Source organism: Vicia villosa, linkage group LG3 (assembly GCF_029867415.1).
Source record: "Vicia villosa cultivar HV-30 ecotype Madison, WI linkage group LG3, Vvil1.0, whole genome shotgun sequence".
NCBI lineage: Eukaryota > Viridiplantae > Streptophyta > Magnoliopsida > Fabales > Fabaceae > Vicia > Vicia villosa.
Genome location: NC_081182.1, coordinates 78,469,571 through 78,486,846, shown reverse-complemented (window position 1 = coordinate 78,486,846; position 17,276 = coordinate 78,469,571). Strand labels below are relative to the sequence as shown.

General features: G+C 33.5%; 1 protein-coding gene across 1 annotated transcript; it reads right to left on the bottom strand.

Moving 5' to 3' along the window:
* Positions 1 to 10,208: 10,208 nt before the first annotated feature.
* On the bottom strand, positions 10,209 to 12,078 carry LOC131656155 (uncharacterized). Its single transcript, XM_058925914.1, has 2 exons — positions 11,146 to 12,078; positions 10,209 to 10,956 (listed from the first exon to the last, which is right to left on the bottom strand). The coding sequence occupies exons 1-2, from the start codon at positions 11,991 to 11,993 to the stop codon at positions 10,320 to 10,322; spliced, it is 1,485 nt and encodes a 494-aa protein (XP_058781897.1). The 5' UTR covers positions 11,994 to 12,078; the 3' UTR covers positions 10,209 to 10,319.
* Between the last annotated feature and the right edge of the window lie 5,198 nt (positions 12,079 to 17,276).

Below are 17,276 nucleotides of genomic sequence, written 5' to 3'. Positions count from 1 at the left end.
TTTTGCAGATTTTGATATTGATATATCATAAGTTGAAGAATCAAGAAGCAAAGCTGCAGAAGCTGGCAGTCTCAGAAGCAATGGATCAGAAGATCAAGTTGCTGCATCCTTAGAGAATCTTAGGATTTCTGAAGAACCAACTATCAGAAGATCACCTAGACTTGCCTCAGCTTATTCAGAAGATTTGAGTCTTGGAAAGAAAGATGATCCCATCAGAACAAGGGCATTCCTTAAGAACAATGCAGAATGTCAATTAGGTCTTGTTTCTTTAATCGAGCCAACTTCCATTGATCAAGCTCTAGAAGATCCAGACTGGATAATTGCCATGCAAGAAGAACTAAATCAGTTTACAAGGAATGATGTATGGGAATTGGTTCCTAGACCAAAAGGATTTAACATCATCGGTACTAAGTGGGTTTTCAGAAACAAGCTAAGTGAGAAAGGTGAAGTGGTAAGAAACAAAGCCAGACTGGTTGCTCAAGGTTATAGTCAGCAAGAAGGAATTGACTACACAGAAACCTTTGCACCAGTGGCCAGGTTAGAATCTATTCGTCTATTAATTTCTTTTGCCACTCAACACAACATCACTCTTTATCAGATGGATGTCAAGAGTGCCTTCTTAAATGGTTATATAGATGAAGAAGTTTATGTTCACCAACCTCCTGGTTTTGAAGACTCCATGTCTCCAAATCATGTTTTCAAATTAAAGAAATCATTATACGGATTGAAACAAGCTCCCAGAGCTTGGTATGAACGTTTGAGTTCTTTCCTTCTGGAAAATGATTTCACTAGAGGAAAAGTGGACACTACTCTCTTTTGTAAAACGTTTAAAAAGGATATTTTAATTTGTCAAATATATGTTGATGATATTATCTTTGGAACATCTAATGCTACACTTGGAAAGGAGTTTGCTGAGTCTATGCAGGCTGAATTTGAAATGAGCATGATGGGAGAACTCAAGTATTTCCTTGGGATTCAAATCAACCAAACTTCCGATGGAACCTATGTTCATCAAACGAAGTATGTGAAAGAACTTCTGAAGAAGTTTAATCTTTCTGAAAGCAAAGAAGCCAAAACTCCTATGCATCCAACATGTGTACTGGGTAAGGATGAGGTAAGTAAGAAGGTAGATCAGAAGTTGTACAGAGGTATGATTGGATCTCTTCTATATCTAATTGCTTCTAGACCTGACATTCTCTTTAGTGTTTGTTTGTGTGCTCGATTCCAATCAGATCCAAGAGAATCTCATTTAACTGCGGTTAAGAGAATTCTAAGGTATCTGAAAGGTACTACTAATGTTGGTTTAGTTTACAGAAGATCAAAAGACTACAACTTAGTAGGATTCTGTGATGCTGACTATGCTGAAGATAGAATAGAAAGAAAGAGCACTTCTGGAAGTTGTCAATTTCTTGGAAGTCATCTGATCTCATGGTACAGCAAGAAGCAAGCTACTATTGCCCTCTCAACAACAGAAGCAGAATATGTTGCTGCTGCTGGTTGTAGCACACAAATGCTCTGGATGAGAAGTCAGCTGGAAGATTATCAGATATATGAGAGTAACATTCCTATTTTCTGTGATAATACTTCTGCTATATGTTTATCTAAGAATCCTATTTTACATTCAAAAGCTAAACATATTGAGATTAAACATCATTTCATAAGGGACTATGTTCAGAAGGGTGTTATATCTTTAAATCTTGTGGATACAGACCATCAATGGGCTGATATCTTTACAAAACCCCTTGCTGAAGATAGGTTTAAGTTCATCCTGAAGAATATCAGTATGGATTTATGCCCAGAATGAGAAGATGAGAAGATCTTATGTATGAGTATCTTCTGAAATGAAATTGGATTTTTTTTTTGAGAAGTTCTGATTGAAATCAATTAGAAATTGTGATTCAGTTATTACTAACGTTTCATTGTCTAAGTTGATTCAGAATCTCTTTAAAAGCAAAACAGCTGTAACTGGCTATCCAGATGGTAAACACGTGTTCACTATTTCTGGACAAGCGTGCGTGCAGTTGAGGGGACGTCTACTTAGGTAACTGTGCAAATCTCGTCGTTTGTCATTATTATCTCTCCTCACGTCACGTAACATTAAATGCCATTCATCATTTCTTTTATTGTTCTTTTCGTTTTTATATCAGTCAAACGTTTCCCTTCCCTAGAACGCTTTTCTTCCCCACATTCCCTCTATTTATTTCTCCATTTCTTTGCATTCTTCAATCAATCTTTGCGCTCCCTCTCTCTTTCTCTCACTTTTCTATGAATATCGTTTGCGAAAACCCTAAGTTCATTCTTCATCGATCTAGCATTCATCATGAATCTTTCGCCCAGTTCCCTTCATCAAAACTTTAAACCAGTTGAAGAAACTAAGTCTCAACAGTGGCTGATCTATTTGAATAGAACGGATGGAAGGGTTAATCGGTTACAGGATGAGAAACATATCTCGGGATGGCATTCCAAGTTTTTCTCAAGTCAGATCTCTTCTTTGATGATGTTATCAACATTTGTCCAAAGGAAGAAGACTTTCTTGAGATATTGGATGAAGTTGGGTTCCATAAGGACTTAACTTCTATGTTAAGGGAAAGCCCATATGAGAATACGCTCTCTCCTGGTGAACTGTTCTCAGTTCCTCCTTTGTATTCATTTACTTCTTTCTCTGGGAGCTGCTCAGGAATGCAGAGTTTCAAGATTTGATGACCAAGCAAGGGCAAGAACAACGCTGGGATTCATGATATGCTGGCTTAGATTAGGACTAGGCTAGGGTGGTAGTCTGTGTGTCCTTGTAGTTTTCTTTGCTTGTTGCACTTGTGTATCAGCATACATCTTTTATAATCCTTCTTGTTGAAATCAATGAAAAGTTATTTATGTTTCTTTCCATTTGTCTCTTGCTTTACATCTGAATCTTTTATGCTTTTTGATGTTATGACAAAAAGGGGGAGAAAATATATGATAAATGATCTGATTAATATTATCAGTTACCGAGTAAAAAGACCCCACATTTACTAACAGAAGCTGCAAGCTTCATATGTTTTTAAGTTGTGTTGTTGCAGGAATCGAAGATTCAAGATCAACATAAGAAGCAACGAGATAAGCAACGAGATGATGAAGCAACTCTTTAGAGAATCAAGCTCTTGGATTCTTGAAGCAAGCTGAGTGCTATGAAGCTTCAGAATCAAAAGCAAGAAGGAAGAATGATCAGAAATAGCTCTTGGATTCTTGAAGCAAGCTGAGTGCTAGGAAGCTTCAGAATCAGAAGCAAGAAGGAAGAATGATCAGAAATTCTGATAATAGAATATGATCCAAATCATTGTCTATTTGCTTTGATACATTGTCTATTGGATCTGACATACTCTATATGGCTTATATGGCTCTGATACATATTTTGTGTTCTGATACACATTTTATGTTCTAACTCATTCATGCTGACTTTTGTCGTTTAGTTTTGTTCTGTAACATTTCAGGATGTAGAGATGCTCTGATGATGCTCTGGTACATTCAACAATGTTCTGATACAATCTAGCATGAAGTGATGTAAGAAGAAATTCAAAGCTCTGAAGCTATCCGAGGGAAGCAGAAATCAGAAGTTGTGAATGTTCTAAAGATCCAGAAAACTCAAGTTCTGAAGCTGTCCTAAATGGAAGCATGAATCAGAAGCTGTGAATGTTCTGAAGATCAAAGAAATTCAAGTTCTGAAGCTGTCCTAAATGGAAGCATGAATCAGAAGCTGTGAATGTTCTGAAGATCAAAGAAATTCAAGTTCTGAAGCTGTATGGAAGCAGGAATCAGAAGCTGTGAGAATTCTAGGAATCTAAAGAAATTCAAGTTCTGAAGCTGTCCAATGGAAGCAGAAGTCAGAAGCTATGAATTATCAGAAGACAGAAGCTTATGTGATCGTCTCTACCGAAATAATCAGGGAAGTCTTTTATTATTAAAGTTCTTCGAGTATTTATTTCAGGGGGAGATTATTCATCTCAGGGGGCGATTGTTAATCTCAGGGGGAGACATATTCACATGCTTATGCTATAGCTGTGTAATTTGTCTTTAGCCGTCTGCTCTTTCTGATCGCAAATTCATATCATTTATATATGTTTTTGTCATCATCAAAAAGGGGGAGATTGTTAGAACAAGATTTGTTCTGATCAATATTCTTAGTTTTGATGATAACAAGGATATGAATTTTGTGTGAGATAATGTGGTACTCTAATACATTGCAATTTCCCTTTCAGGAAATATATAAAGAGTATGCACAAATCAGCGCTCAGAAGCTTTGTCTCAGAAGGTTCAGCATGCAACATCAGAACATGGTCTGGCAAGACATCAGAAGATGGTCAAGGCAGAATCAGAACATGGGTCTATGAAAGCATCAGAAGAACTTGAGATCAGAAGCACTGAAGTTCTGATGGTATCACGCTCAGAAGCACTTCAAGGTCAGAAGACAAGAAGATGCTATGCACCAAGCTGTTTGACTCTGATGATATTCAAATATTTTATTCACAAACATCAGATCAGAAGAAAGTACAGGTGGCAGGCTACGCTGACTGACAAAAGGAACGTTGGAAGCTATTAAAGGCAACGTCAGTAGACACAGCGTGAACAAGGCTCGAGGTAGTTGACAAAAGCGTGAAACATTAAATGCAAAGCTGTACGGAACACGCAAAGCATTAAATGCGTTCAACGGTCATCTTCTCAAACGCCTATAAATATGAAGTTCTAATGAGAAGCAAGGTTAACAACTCTGAACCAAATTCTGTGAATATTAACTTGCTGAAACGCTGTTCAAATTCAAAGCTCAGAAACTTCATCTTCATCAAAGCTCACTACATTGCTGTTGTAATATATTAGTGAGATTAAGCTTAAACGTTAAGAGAAATATCACTGTTGTGATTATAGCTTTTCAGAAGCATTTGTAATACTCTTAGAATTGATTACATTAATTTGTAAGTAACTAGAGTGATCAAGTGTTGATAAGGAAACTCTAGGAAACTCTAGGAAACTCTAGTGGATTAAATCCTCAGGTGAGGTAAATCACTCCGTGGGGGTGGACTGGAGTAGTTTAGTTAACAACGAACCAGGATAAAAATAACTGTGCAATTTATTTTTATCGTTCAAGTTTTTAAGACTACACTTATTCAAACCCCCCTTTCTAAGTGTTTTTCTATCCTTCAACCGTCAGCAGCTCAAACAGTCAACAGACGACCCGTTTGACCAAAAAAGTCAACAGACAGTCAAAAATGAAATTTTTTGTCAACATCCATATTTTGTCAAAGGATTCATCATTTGATCATTGGATGATCATAATTCATCAAGGAAAGATCAAAAATCAACAAAACCCTAAGATTCAAAATTAGGGTTTTCTCCTAAAAAGTCAACTGAACTTTGACTGGTCATAACTCTCTCATCCTTCATCCAAAAAATTCAAACCAAAGCTCATTTTGAAGGAAATTCAATTATCTTTCAAATGCAATTGGTACCATGGTCATTAGGTTCACCATTTGAAAAATATGAACCAAGACATTACAGGTCATTTTCAAAGTCAACAAAAAGACACTTTTTTCAAAAGGATACACAAGGAGCGTCAAAAATCATTTTGACATGAGACCAAAGACATTGGTTAGAGGACTCTTTGAGGTTTCCAAAAAGTACAAGATCTCCTTCATATGACAAAAATTGAGGGATTTAAACCTTGTTGAAGTTGGCTAAATTTTGGGAAAATGCATAAAACCAACACTGCTCAAAAATGTATTTTTTCCAAATGGGGCCAAGTTTTCATAGTTCAAACATGTTTACCATGATACAATGGGCCTCCCACGACCAAGACAAAGCCCACATCATTTTTATTCATTTTTGGTTTAATTTTATCCCATTTAAAATTAAATTGAAAATGGAAAATGGAAGGATAATGATGTAGCTTTAATCTTAAGCTAAAGCCTCCACAATTGACTCAATTCTGCAGCAAGAAACAAGTACAGCAGGCCTAGGGCAAGAGGTGTGGAAAAATTAAGCCATGGTTGCTTAAAATTCAAGCTTGATATATTAAAGAAATCAAGAATTCAACAAAGACATAAATGCTTCTTAGCTTAGTTTATAAGCACTTCAATGCTTATATAAAGGCTATATCACTTCAGCAAAGAAGAGAGGACGAATTTAGAAGCTCCCATAGGCATATATCACTCTTGTAACAACTTGTAAAAATTCAAAGAAACTTGAAATTCGAATTTTAAGTTTAAGTCATTTTCAATACAAACTAAGCATTCAAACATCATCTCTGAACTTCATTGAACTTGTCCAAGTAAATTTAAAGTATCAAAACCTCACAAATCGAGCCCCACAAGCCACGGTTTGTTCAAACATAAATCAACTCGTATTTGATCATACACGCATGCTTAGCAAGATGTAGACATATATTTGAGTTTAGTTTGATGTGTTGATCATTTCTGGAAGTTTAATTAAGTTTTGGATGCTTGTATACGAGGTTACCATTTTTAGGGTTCTTAGATCCTATTTAGGGATTTTCGTTACAAGCAAAATTAGAAGAAACTAAGGCCATATTCGAATTCAGGAGAGAAAACCCAGTCAAAAGAGCATGTCGCGAAAAATTTATGTTATGGTTTAACCCTATTCGCTATTTTGCAGGTTTAGAACACATCTATTATAGCGCTTTTCTCATAAAAACGCTGTTAAATGTGCTGGCTGGAGGTTGAAGATGATGAGGTGTCCTCACCTCATTGGATAGAACGCGCGCGCCAGTATTTTTGAATCCTGGGTTTCCATGTGCGCTTTCCATTATCTTTCCATGTGCCCTCAATATCTGAGCCATCTGATCTCATTAACTCTCAATCCAACGCATCAAAACACTCTCCATAACATGGACCTCATTTAAATACCACACCTGATTATTTTATTTTCTATTTTCTATTTTCATTTTAATTTCTTTGCAAAATTAGTTTAAATAATTCTAAAAATCCAAAAAATACACAAAATATTTTTAGGCTTCTAAAATAATATTTTATTTTCTGATATAAAAATATTTTATTTTTCTTCATAATTTAAATATTTTGCATCATTAATTAGTTTATATTTATATATTTGCTTTTTAATTATTTCAACCAATCAAAAAATCATAAAATTTTTTGTTCTTTATATTAAATATAGTTTATATATTATAGGCTAATTTTGTACATATTTAGAATAATTTTCTCTTTAAGTTTTAATTATTTGTGTAATTATTTATATAATTATGTGTTAATTAACTTAATAAATTTCAAATCAATTTCAAAAATCCCAAAAAAATTAGTTTTGTTTTAAAATTAATTAACAAGCATTTTGAACATATTTTGAACTTAATTTTTAGGTTTGAAATTTATTTTCATCTTTTTTCCTCATTTTAATTTAATTAATCATGCATTAATTATAATTAAAAACAATCATAAAAAATCCAAAAACATTTCTTTTATTTCCTTGCAATTTAAATTCCTAGATAAATGTATAGGTTGTCAAATTCATGTAAATAGTGTAGTTTACATTTCCTGCACAATCGATGTAATAGCGTAGATTTACTTTCCGCATTTTACATTTCCGCATTTTAAATTCCAGCACATATAAACTGCGTGTATGCCAAAGATAAAATTGAATCGTTAGATCACTAACTTCAAAGATAAAATATATGAATCCAAACACAATCACACTTGCACCTCTTAGGGTAATCCCTTTCTCATTCTTTTCAAAATCAAAATCAAATTCTATTATTTCAAACGCAAAATCGAACTTTTGTTTATATCCGGTGAAAGGATAGATTTTTAAAGGAAATAGGATAAAGACCTTATAACTCAGGGTAGACCTCCTAATTTGCTTGCTCAAATCAAAACAAACAAATCTCTCATATATCATTGTTTTTCAAAATAAAACTTTCAAAAAGACAATACTTTGTATATATCCAAACAAGGATCATTACGAAGTTAACGTTCTTTTTTCAAAAACATCTTTTGAAAGATAAAAACACTTTGTATACATCCGCACAAGGATCATTACAAAGTCAATTTACAAAGGTATTTGGAACCACATACGAGCATTTCAAGGCAATCGAAAAGTAATTGAAAACAAGTGAGCTAAGCAAATTAAAGAGCCCATGGATAACCATGGATACAAAGGGTGCTAACACCTTCCCTTTGTATAACCTACCCCCTTACCCAGAATTTCTTAAAGGTCTTTTTTCTGTTTCTTTTATAAACCTTTCCTTAATTGGATAAAATAAAAGGTCGGTGGCGACTCTCTGATTTTCAAAAACACAAAAGCAGAAACAAAAAAGAGTCAGTTCGCGTATCTCTCCACGAGAGGTATGGCAAAAAACCGAGTGGGCGACAGAACTGGCGACTCTGCTGGGGATACTTTCTAAAAACAAAATGTTTTCAAAAGGGGTTACCTTTAGAGAATAGATCATTCCGATGTTTTCAATTGTTTGACTTGATTGCTCTATTTTTCAAAAGGTTGTTTGGGTATTTTGCTTGTGTGAAAGATTCTAACCCGAATCTCGAGATACCTTAAGTATGTGACAATAGACCAAGGAAACTGTACGGCATGTACCGATACGGTTGATCTGGTAGTCACCATTAGTGCAATACTTTGGTTTATACTGATGTCCCTTGAAAACGATCAAGGAGTATATTAGGCTTTCGAAATGTCATTAAACACTAATTTGTCTTAGAACCTTTTAGTTGAACTTGACTTGTGGCCTATTAAGTGGCTAGCTTTGAAGTTGATCGAAGTTAGTTATCCTCGAGGAATATTTTGATCGGCCGTCCGAGCGCCGTATTGAGATGTTACCTCCAAGGATCATAGAACCCGAATACTATTCTAGGACAGGTTTTAACCAACTCAACTTCAGTGGGGAGGATATCACCTATGGACTTCATGCAAGCCTTTAAACCTAAGGCTTTTGTTTGATTTGTTTGTGTGTGCCACATGTTTGACATCATAACATCATAAGCATCATAAACATATCATTTTCTCACTAATCATTTCAAGGATCAAAGAGTTTACCTTTGTTTTGTTATTGCAGGTAATGGCTCCCGCCACAAAAGCAGAAACAAAAAAGAGTCAGTTCGCGTATCTCTCCACAAGAGGTATGGCAAAAAACCGAGTGGGCGACACATGGGTAGATAGAGAATATACAAAAAATACACTCACAAATTATTAGAATCAAAGAGATTTATAATTCTTGCTACTCAATAAATAAAAAGCTTCATGTATTTGAAACAAGGATCACATCTAACATGTTTGGAGACTTGGAATAAATTCTAGAGGTGTAAAATTGAAGCACAAGAAACGGTTAAAACAAAAATAGAAGAAATAACAAAACCATCAAAGCAATGTACGATATATAAGCAGACGAGCAACTAACACTTTTGTCAACGACCACCATCTCAAAATGCTCTTTGTTTGCCGTCGTTACTTTCCATTTATGATGAACCTTCACAGCTATCTTCCACAGCTTCTTGCGATCACTTATGTCAATGATGTTCTCAAATGGTCTTGCCATTTCGTTGGTCGCAGCGTTTGAAAGAGGATGCGGGTGAAAACGATGAGGAGAGGGATGAGAAAGATGATATCAGAAAGAGTGTTGTTCTATGATATGAGAAGTAGGTTTGAGAAAAAGTATGTCATACGCATAACTAAGTCTACACAGAGCCAGCATGGAAAACCGTGATATGGGGAAAAGGTTTGAAAGCTCGGTTCAGATTGGATGGAAAGGTAAGTCTAGTTTTGAATAGTATTAGAAATGAGTACCAAATGTGGGTAAGTTGTGTATTTAGAAAGCAACTATTAGTTGGATAATTATGAGAAGGGTAGAAAAAGACCCAAAAAGTGTGAAATTAGGTGAGGTGGCGCAAAAAGGGCAAAGGGCAAGAAGGGTATTTCCAGATACATAAATCTTCTTATATGGTAGATATAATAAAGATGTTGATGACTAATAATAAAAATATAATGGTACCCCATTTAAAATTATTATTAATCAAGTAATATTTAATTAATATTTTTATCTATTTAAAAAATAGATCTAAAAAATTATTTTATTATTGAAAATTGTTTGAAAACTATTCAATTAAAAAACTTTTTGGATGGTTATAAAATATACTTTCTTTTTTATATTTTATTTTCATTATTTAATACTTGTTTGACTTCATCATGATCCCAAAATGTCACAATTTAGTAAAAACACATTATCACAATATATATCTTCATTTCTATCATACAATTGATGAATCATATATCTTCAAAGGATAAAACAATTTTACACTCAAGCTAATTAAGGTTAATCAAGCAACATCAAGATTAACAATTTCACGAAACTCCAACCTCCTAGTTTCATTATACAATGTAACTCTTTTATTAGGCCAATAAGTTAACCATATCCAACCTCTTATTTCCCATTCCATTGTTTTCCCAATAGCACTTTTATCAACTTTCCACCAAACTCTTTCACCATACTCATCACCAGCAAATATAACACCACCTTGTCTAGTAAAAGGTCTATAAGCACTCGAGTAACGATTTTTGAACCATGATTTTGGATTAATCAATGCACATTTTGAAGGCTTTGATGAAAACACTTCTTTACCATCCATACTATCATGAAGAAACCAATTCATATTTGCACTATATCCATAAACCGATTGCTCAAATTTCCATGGCTTTAAACTCACTGTTGTTGATTCTCCAGATGATACTTTGAGTCCTATGTGAGTTGATGGTTCTATTGAAGCTTCTATACCTTTGTCTGTGCCTATTTCTTTTTTTGGATTATCTGTGGATTTTCCTACGGATAAACTTACTACTTGGTCTTGTAAAGTTGGTGTTAGTTGTAATGATATTCTTGATGGAAAATGTTTTTCAGCTGCACCTGCTCCTCTTTCTTTTACTAGTGAATCATTCACCAATTTGGTAACATCACACCTATATATGTATATATCCACAAAGAGTTAAAGTTAGACTTAAAATAAAATTAATTCCTCTGTATATACGAAACACAGACACCTGAATACGATCTTGACACTGACATGATAATAGATTAAAAAATAAATAAATTAAATGTAATTATAAATGACATTGAAATTTTTTTTTAGAGGTGTTGGCGTTACGTACCTTATGTTATCAACATTGACCATGATTTCAACCCATTCGTCTTTGACATCAACTTTATAGTTGAACTGAAAAACACTTTCAACTTGATGATACTTGAGAGAGAATTGAAGTCTCTCCGGTGGATGACTTTCAGATTTCTCAACATCCATACAAATAGCAGGACAATAAACTTGCACTTTCCACATCCCAAACGTTGAAAAAGCATAAGAAAGCAAAGAACATGGTGTTCTAAACATGTTTTGATATTGTTCTTCAAGTTCACCAACCCAATTAGTTATTCCAAGGTTCATAGACCGCATCCATTGCTCTTGCAAATTCGAACCCAAAAGTTTCATAAGTAGCTTTGAAGCTTGTCTTGATTCAAAGCTTGTTAAATGATCTTTCAAGACGCCGATGAACGCGTCGCGAAGATCTCTAGGAGATTCGTATATACAAACAAGGAACAAAAGAGTGAAGAAAGTGAGGTTGAAAATGTTTGGCATGTTTGGAAGAGAATCAAGATTTGGAATTCTTATAAAAGGGTTGTTTTTGTTTGAGCCATAATGAAGTATGTCTTGAATGAAATTTACAAAGAGATTTGAAATGGCTTCTTGGTCTAATAGATTTATGGTTTTTGAGTTTGGTTTGAATGGTTTTGAAGTCCAAAGATGAATATGAATATTATTGAAGTCAGCAACAATTATAAAAGAGAGTTTTGAGGATTCATGAAGTTTGGATATTGTAAGATTGAGAAATGGTTGTGATGTGGTTGAAGAACATATGTTTAGAGAGGTTGAATTTGTTTCCCATTTTGAGATTGATGGAAGATTTTGAATCCAGCAAAATACATCTGGGAAAGTGAAAGCCATATTGGAACAAGCTAAGTTGATCAAATTTTTGAACTAAGTTTAAATTCACTTGGTTGAGATTTGATACATGATTAATTAGTATGAATATTTATATAAGATTAGTATGATATTTGTTTTGATAAAAATGATTAAGGGGCTATAATGCTAGTATGGTTGATTGTGTTGGACAAGAAAATTATAACTACTACTTCACATGCAATTTTACCCTATTAACTTTGTATATGTAATTAAGAATCTTTTTCTATAATGGTTATATTTTACTAATTTGGGAAAAGGGTCAAGGAAGTGTGTACGTAAGTTGTGCTAAAATTTGTGATATGTATTAATATTTCTTAAGATAAATAAACATGCAAGAATAGTGCAGATTCTTTTTAGTGGATTACATTTTCTTAATTCTTAAAAGAAGTAGAAACTTTTAGTTGAAGAGAAAAATACAAAGAGGTTTAAAATTAATTTAGAATTAAGAATCAAATAATAGAAAACATTTTATGTACTACTACTATCAACTTATTTTGTTGTATTGGTTGCTAGAGATCCTAACTACACGTTTATTTGTTGTTAGTTAGATTTTCAAAGTGTTGTCCCCGAATGTCCCCCGAATGTCAATTAGGTTGGTAGCTGTGTTCGAACACTAGAAGTGAAGGAGTTAAAAGACCAATGAGCCTTAGTTGCAATCGTGTTTGGAGGCTGACGTGATTTTTGTGTGGTATTGCTTTTGAGTTATTTAGATTTTTCTATGTTACTCTGATAGTGTAACATTTAGATGAGTTACCTTTTTGTTTATGTTCTGAAAATTTTAATTTATTTATTTAAATAAAATGATTTATATTTTTGGATAATTAAAGTTGAATTGATGAATTCCGCAAAGATCCCAACATAGGGCGAAGTCTACCTAGTATTCTGAAAAACTTCTCATTGTTTAGCTATGACAAGCTTTAGGAGAAACTATTTCAGATTGTGAGAGACCTAGTCATCAATACAAAGTCATAAGGTGTTGAAGGCTCAATGCACCCACGACCTTGAAACTCATACTAGATCCACATCATGGAAGGTAAGTTCACAGTTGGATAATATCTAACAGTTCCCTGCGTTTCACGTTAAGAAGCACGAGGCATCTCTAACCATCTCTCATATATATATAGGGGACGACTTAAGTGAGAACACTTAATTATTATGAGAAATGAGAAAAATGAATCACGACCATTAAATTTTGATTTGTTGATTTTAATGAACTGAATTTGTTTTTCTTTCTATGATCCTTAATATTTATTTTAAATCAACATAGAAGTATTACATGATATATGAGACAAATCCTTACCATAACTCACTTTACTCTTTTGTTTCTCAGTCACTAATTTAAACGTTACAGTGTTAACGTTACTGATTTACACTCGCCGTACAAAATGTTTGCTCCGCCGCACCAATACCCTATTATATCACTTCACCATACATTTTTGGATCCCTGACATAATACATCTCATCCTGAAAACTTAAGCAAATACACCTTCAACAATATATAGTCATTGAAAAAGAAACCTAAATGTATTGTTTCACCAATAAGATGGTCTGTTACACATGAAGATTCGTGTACCATGAGATGTTATTTAAAATTAGTGATAATTAGTAAGTCGCTTATTGTGTTATCATTTACCATTTTTGACATTTTTATTGGTATTGAGAGTGACGAGACTAATGTGAGAAAGGTATACAAGAAACCTCTTTTGCATATGAAGCCAATTTTGATTAAGAAAAATAACTAGTGAATCATTTAATTAGTATATCTAGATAACGATAATATTAATGATTCAACCCATTGACTTTTTAATGCGGCAAGTCAAATTTACATAAATAGTTTAAAGAAAAAACTACATTTTGTTTTTGTTTTTACTTCAAATTAGTGTTTATTAGTTCTTCAAATAGTTAATATTCCATAAACTATTGTTTTTTATATCAAAAATAGAAAGCTGAAAAAATTAAAGAGAAAACAAATCTAACATACGTTCTAAACTAACCTTCAATATTTTTAAGTTGATAGCTTTACGTTAAGGAAACCCTAATCTCTTTGAAAGAAAATTTTGTCAATATTATTCAGAATTGAAATTTTGTTTGCAAGTGGATCATAGGATGTTGATAAGAATAAAGATAGGGGTAATAAATTAATTAATTTATGATAGAATGATGTATTTATGGAAATTTCTAGGGGTAAGAAAGTTTTAGTATTCTGCATGAAATGGAAAGTATGGTGGATTTTCAAAGTTTGCAATATAAGTTGAAATCTCATCCCATTTCTAGGTATGAAATTGACGAGGATTGGAAGTATGTATAATGTATTGCCATTCCCACCCCTGCTAAAAAACAAAACAAATTAAAATTTATATTGTATATTTTATATAATACAATAAAATTGTATTAAAAAAATAATAAAACAAAATAATAATTATATCATATTTTATATTTTAAAAAGTTAAATTTTATAATATATAAATTGAGGTAACATCTAGGTTGAACCATCATTCAAATGGTTCATGGTGAACCATAAAAAACAACCATCGGATTAAAATGTTTAGGATATGTTACAATGTACCCTCATACACAATAAATCTTTCTTTCTCAATCTCTTACTCTTTGATAAGTATCATTTTTTCACGTTTTTGTATATATAGTTTTATGGCACTTATCGTGTTTTCGTTGTAAATTTCGTTGAATAATCTGAACTCTATGTACAAATACGTTTAGTTTGTTTATACTCGTGTTTTAACTCATTTATGTACCGACTAATAATTTTTCATTCATTTTGTAGGTATTTGAGCATTTATGGAGCATTGAGGAATAAAGCTTCAATGATGCATTTTTGGGTCAACAAAGAAATAAGGCACAAGGAAGAAAGTCAATGGCTTGAAGAAAATAAGAAGTTGCAGACTGGTGTCGTTCGCTGGGCGAATCTGTTGCTTCTAGTGTGAGTCGCTGGGCGAAGCTCTCTTTCGTCGGACGAGTGTGGAGATAATTTTCTCATTTGGCTACTGACTTGGTTCGCCTCTAGGCTCTCCAGGCGAGTGAATAAGGATTCTCCAGGAGAATTTAGATATTTTTGCCAGCTTATGGACGTGGCGCGGACTATATGGCCAGGAATAAAGGATTCGCCGGGCGGAGCAAATGACTCGCTGGGCGAATGTTGCTGAGACCGTTTTTTGTATTTAGTTTCATTTTCATTTCATTTGTTAGTGTGATGGTTTCGGGGGAGTTTTAGGAACCCTAATTCCACTCACCCATTTTTTTTGGGTAGATTAGCTTAGATAACAACACTAGGGTCTTGCATCTTATGGATTCGGGGTGAATTTCTCTTCGATCGGCACTGAAAAATTGGGAGAAGTTTGGTTTATCTCTTTTCTCTTTATGTATTTTTATTTTGTTGGGTTTTGTATATGTATTTACTTTGAACTCATGTATATTTGTCGTCCAGGGCGTTATATAAAATCTGCTTTACAACTGTGTATTGATTGTTTTAGATTTTTACTCTGTGCTCGGGGTTTGGGTTGTTATAGACATATACTGCTCGAATCCTTATCTAGGATGATAATCTGTTAGTTTCTGGATTCTAGAGATAGAATTAGAGCTAACAATCTTTACGGGTGTCGAAACTTAATGCTTTCGTGTTAGTTGTGTTGGTTGAGAGATCGTCGATACAAATAATATGGATGCCTGTTGTGTTGTTAAGGTTGGCTGAGAGATTATCGCCGAGATGATATAGTAGTTCTCTTTAGTTTGAGTTATAAATGACTTAGGGTTTCAGCAATGCTAGATGATACTAACGAGTATTGTAGGTTGAGTATAACTGGTCGATAAGTTTAAGTTTGTGAGAAGTAGATTATATGCAATGCTTGATAAGTTGCTTCTCTCCAAAGAATGAATTCTTTTTATGTTCATATTTACTTTTCTGCTTTTACTTTAACCAATTCAAATCCAACTCAAGAACGCGAGACTGTTGAACAACAGTTCAGTAGCACTGATCCCTGTGGAGACGATAATTTCCCGGATAAATATTTCCAAAAAGTTTGTTGCTTACCGCTTTACCGCTCCAACACTCTCACACTACCAACCACCACCATGACTCACAAATCACAAAATTTTACTGCTACTTTTCTTTTTCTCTCTATTTCCCATAATTTCTTTCTACCACTACCCTTGACTTCTTAAAATTCTTAAAAAACATAAATTAAAAAAGTTGGATCAAGATATGTGAATAGTTGAATGATGTTATACATATAATCACTTTTCTCTTCCAATATACATCTAAAAGGCTATTATTTTTGTAAATTTACTAACAAAAATTGAAAATTTTGTTATTATGTGCTTAATAGAGTGGAGAGATTATGCATTTGATGTGAAATTTTGTTCAGAGGATATAACTGCGTTAGAAAATTCATCCATATGTCCAACTGTGTTAATAAGAATTATTTTCTAAAATTGATTAGTTAAATATACAATAAGTTGTGTTAATAAGAATGATGATTTCACGTATTTCAAGCATTCTCTCGTTGACCAAGCTGTCGTTACAAGCAAGGAGTCGTTACAACCAAGGTAACTCTATTTGCATTTAAATACCTTACTCGTTGTTCCTTCTCTCAAGCTGTGTTTCAAACATGAGCATATCGAGTAAAAATGCTAAGGATAAAAAGGATCTCCTGTTGAAATCCAAGAAGGATGAGAATGTTGATTCAAAGAAGATTGTGCCCAATGTTGGAACATCTATTGGAGCATTAGTAACAGGAAAAAAATCTGTGTCAAAGATGAAATAATTTAAGAAAAATTATGTTTAAGACTCTGACTCAAATGCTGATGAAGATTGGGTCAACTTCAAGGACTCAGGTGGAAGAATTAGGTAGTTTTTTTTGTTTTCTGTGAAATTCAAAAAACAAAAAATGTTGTTTCCTGTTTATTTTCTTCTGTAGGTGTCTTTGTACACTCACTCTGTTTTATCAATTTTGGACTAAAATGGGGGAGTATAGGAGTAATAGTAGTAGTTTTCTTTATGATAGGAGTAGTAGTATGTTCTTTATGTAATAGGAGTAGTAATAGTAGTAAAGTATTTAGAAGGGTCTAGTTTTGATTTCTTGCTGAATGCAACTATTTAGGGGGACATGACAGTCTATCATGCTAGTCTTGATGATGGCGCTGCTAGTGTTTGTGCTATTACTATTGGTGCTATTGTTCTGCTTTTGTTGCTAAGTATATGATATTCTACCAAATAATTCAAACATCCTGAATGTTGAGGCCTATGAAGAA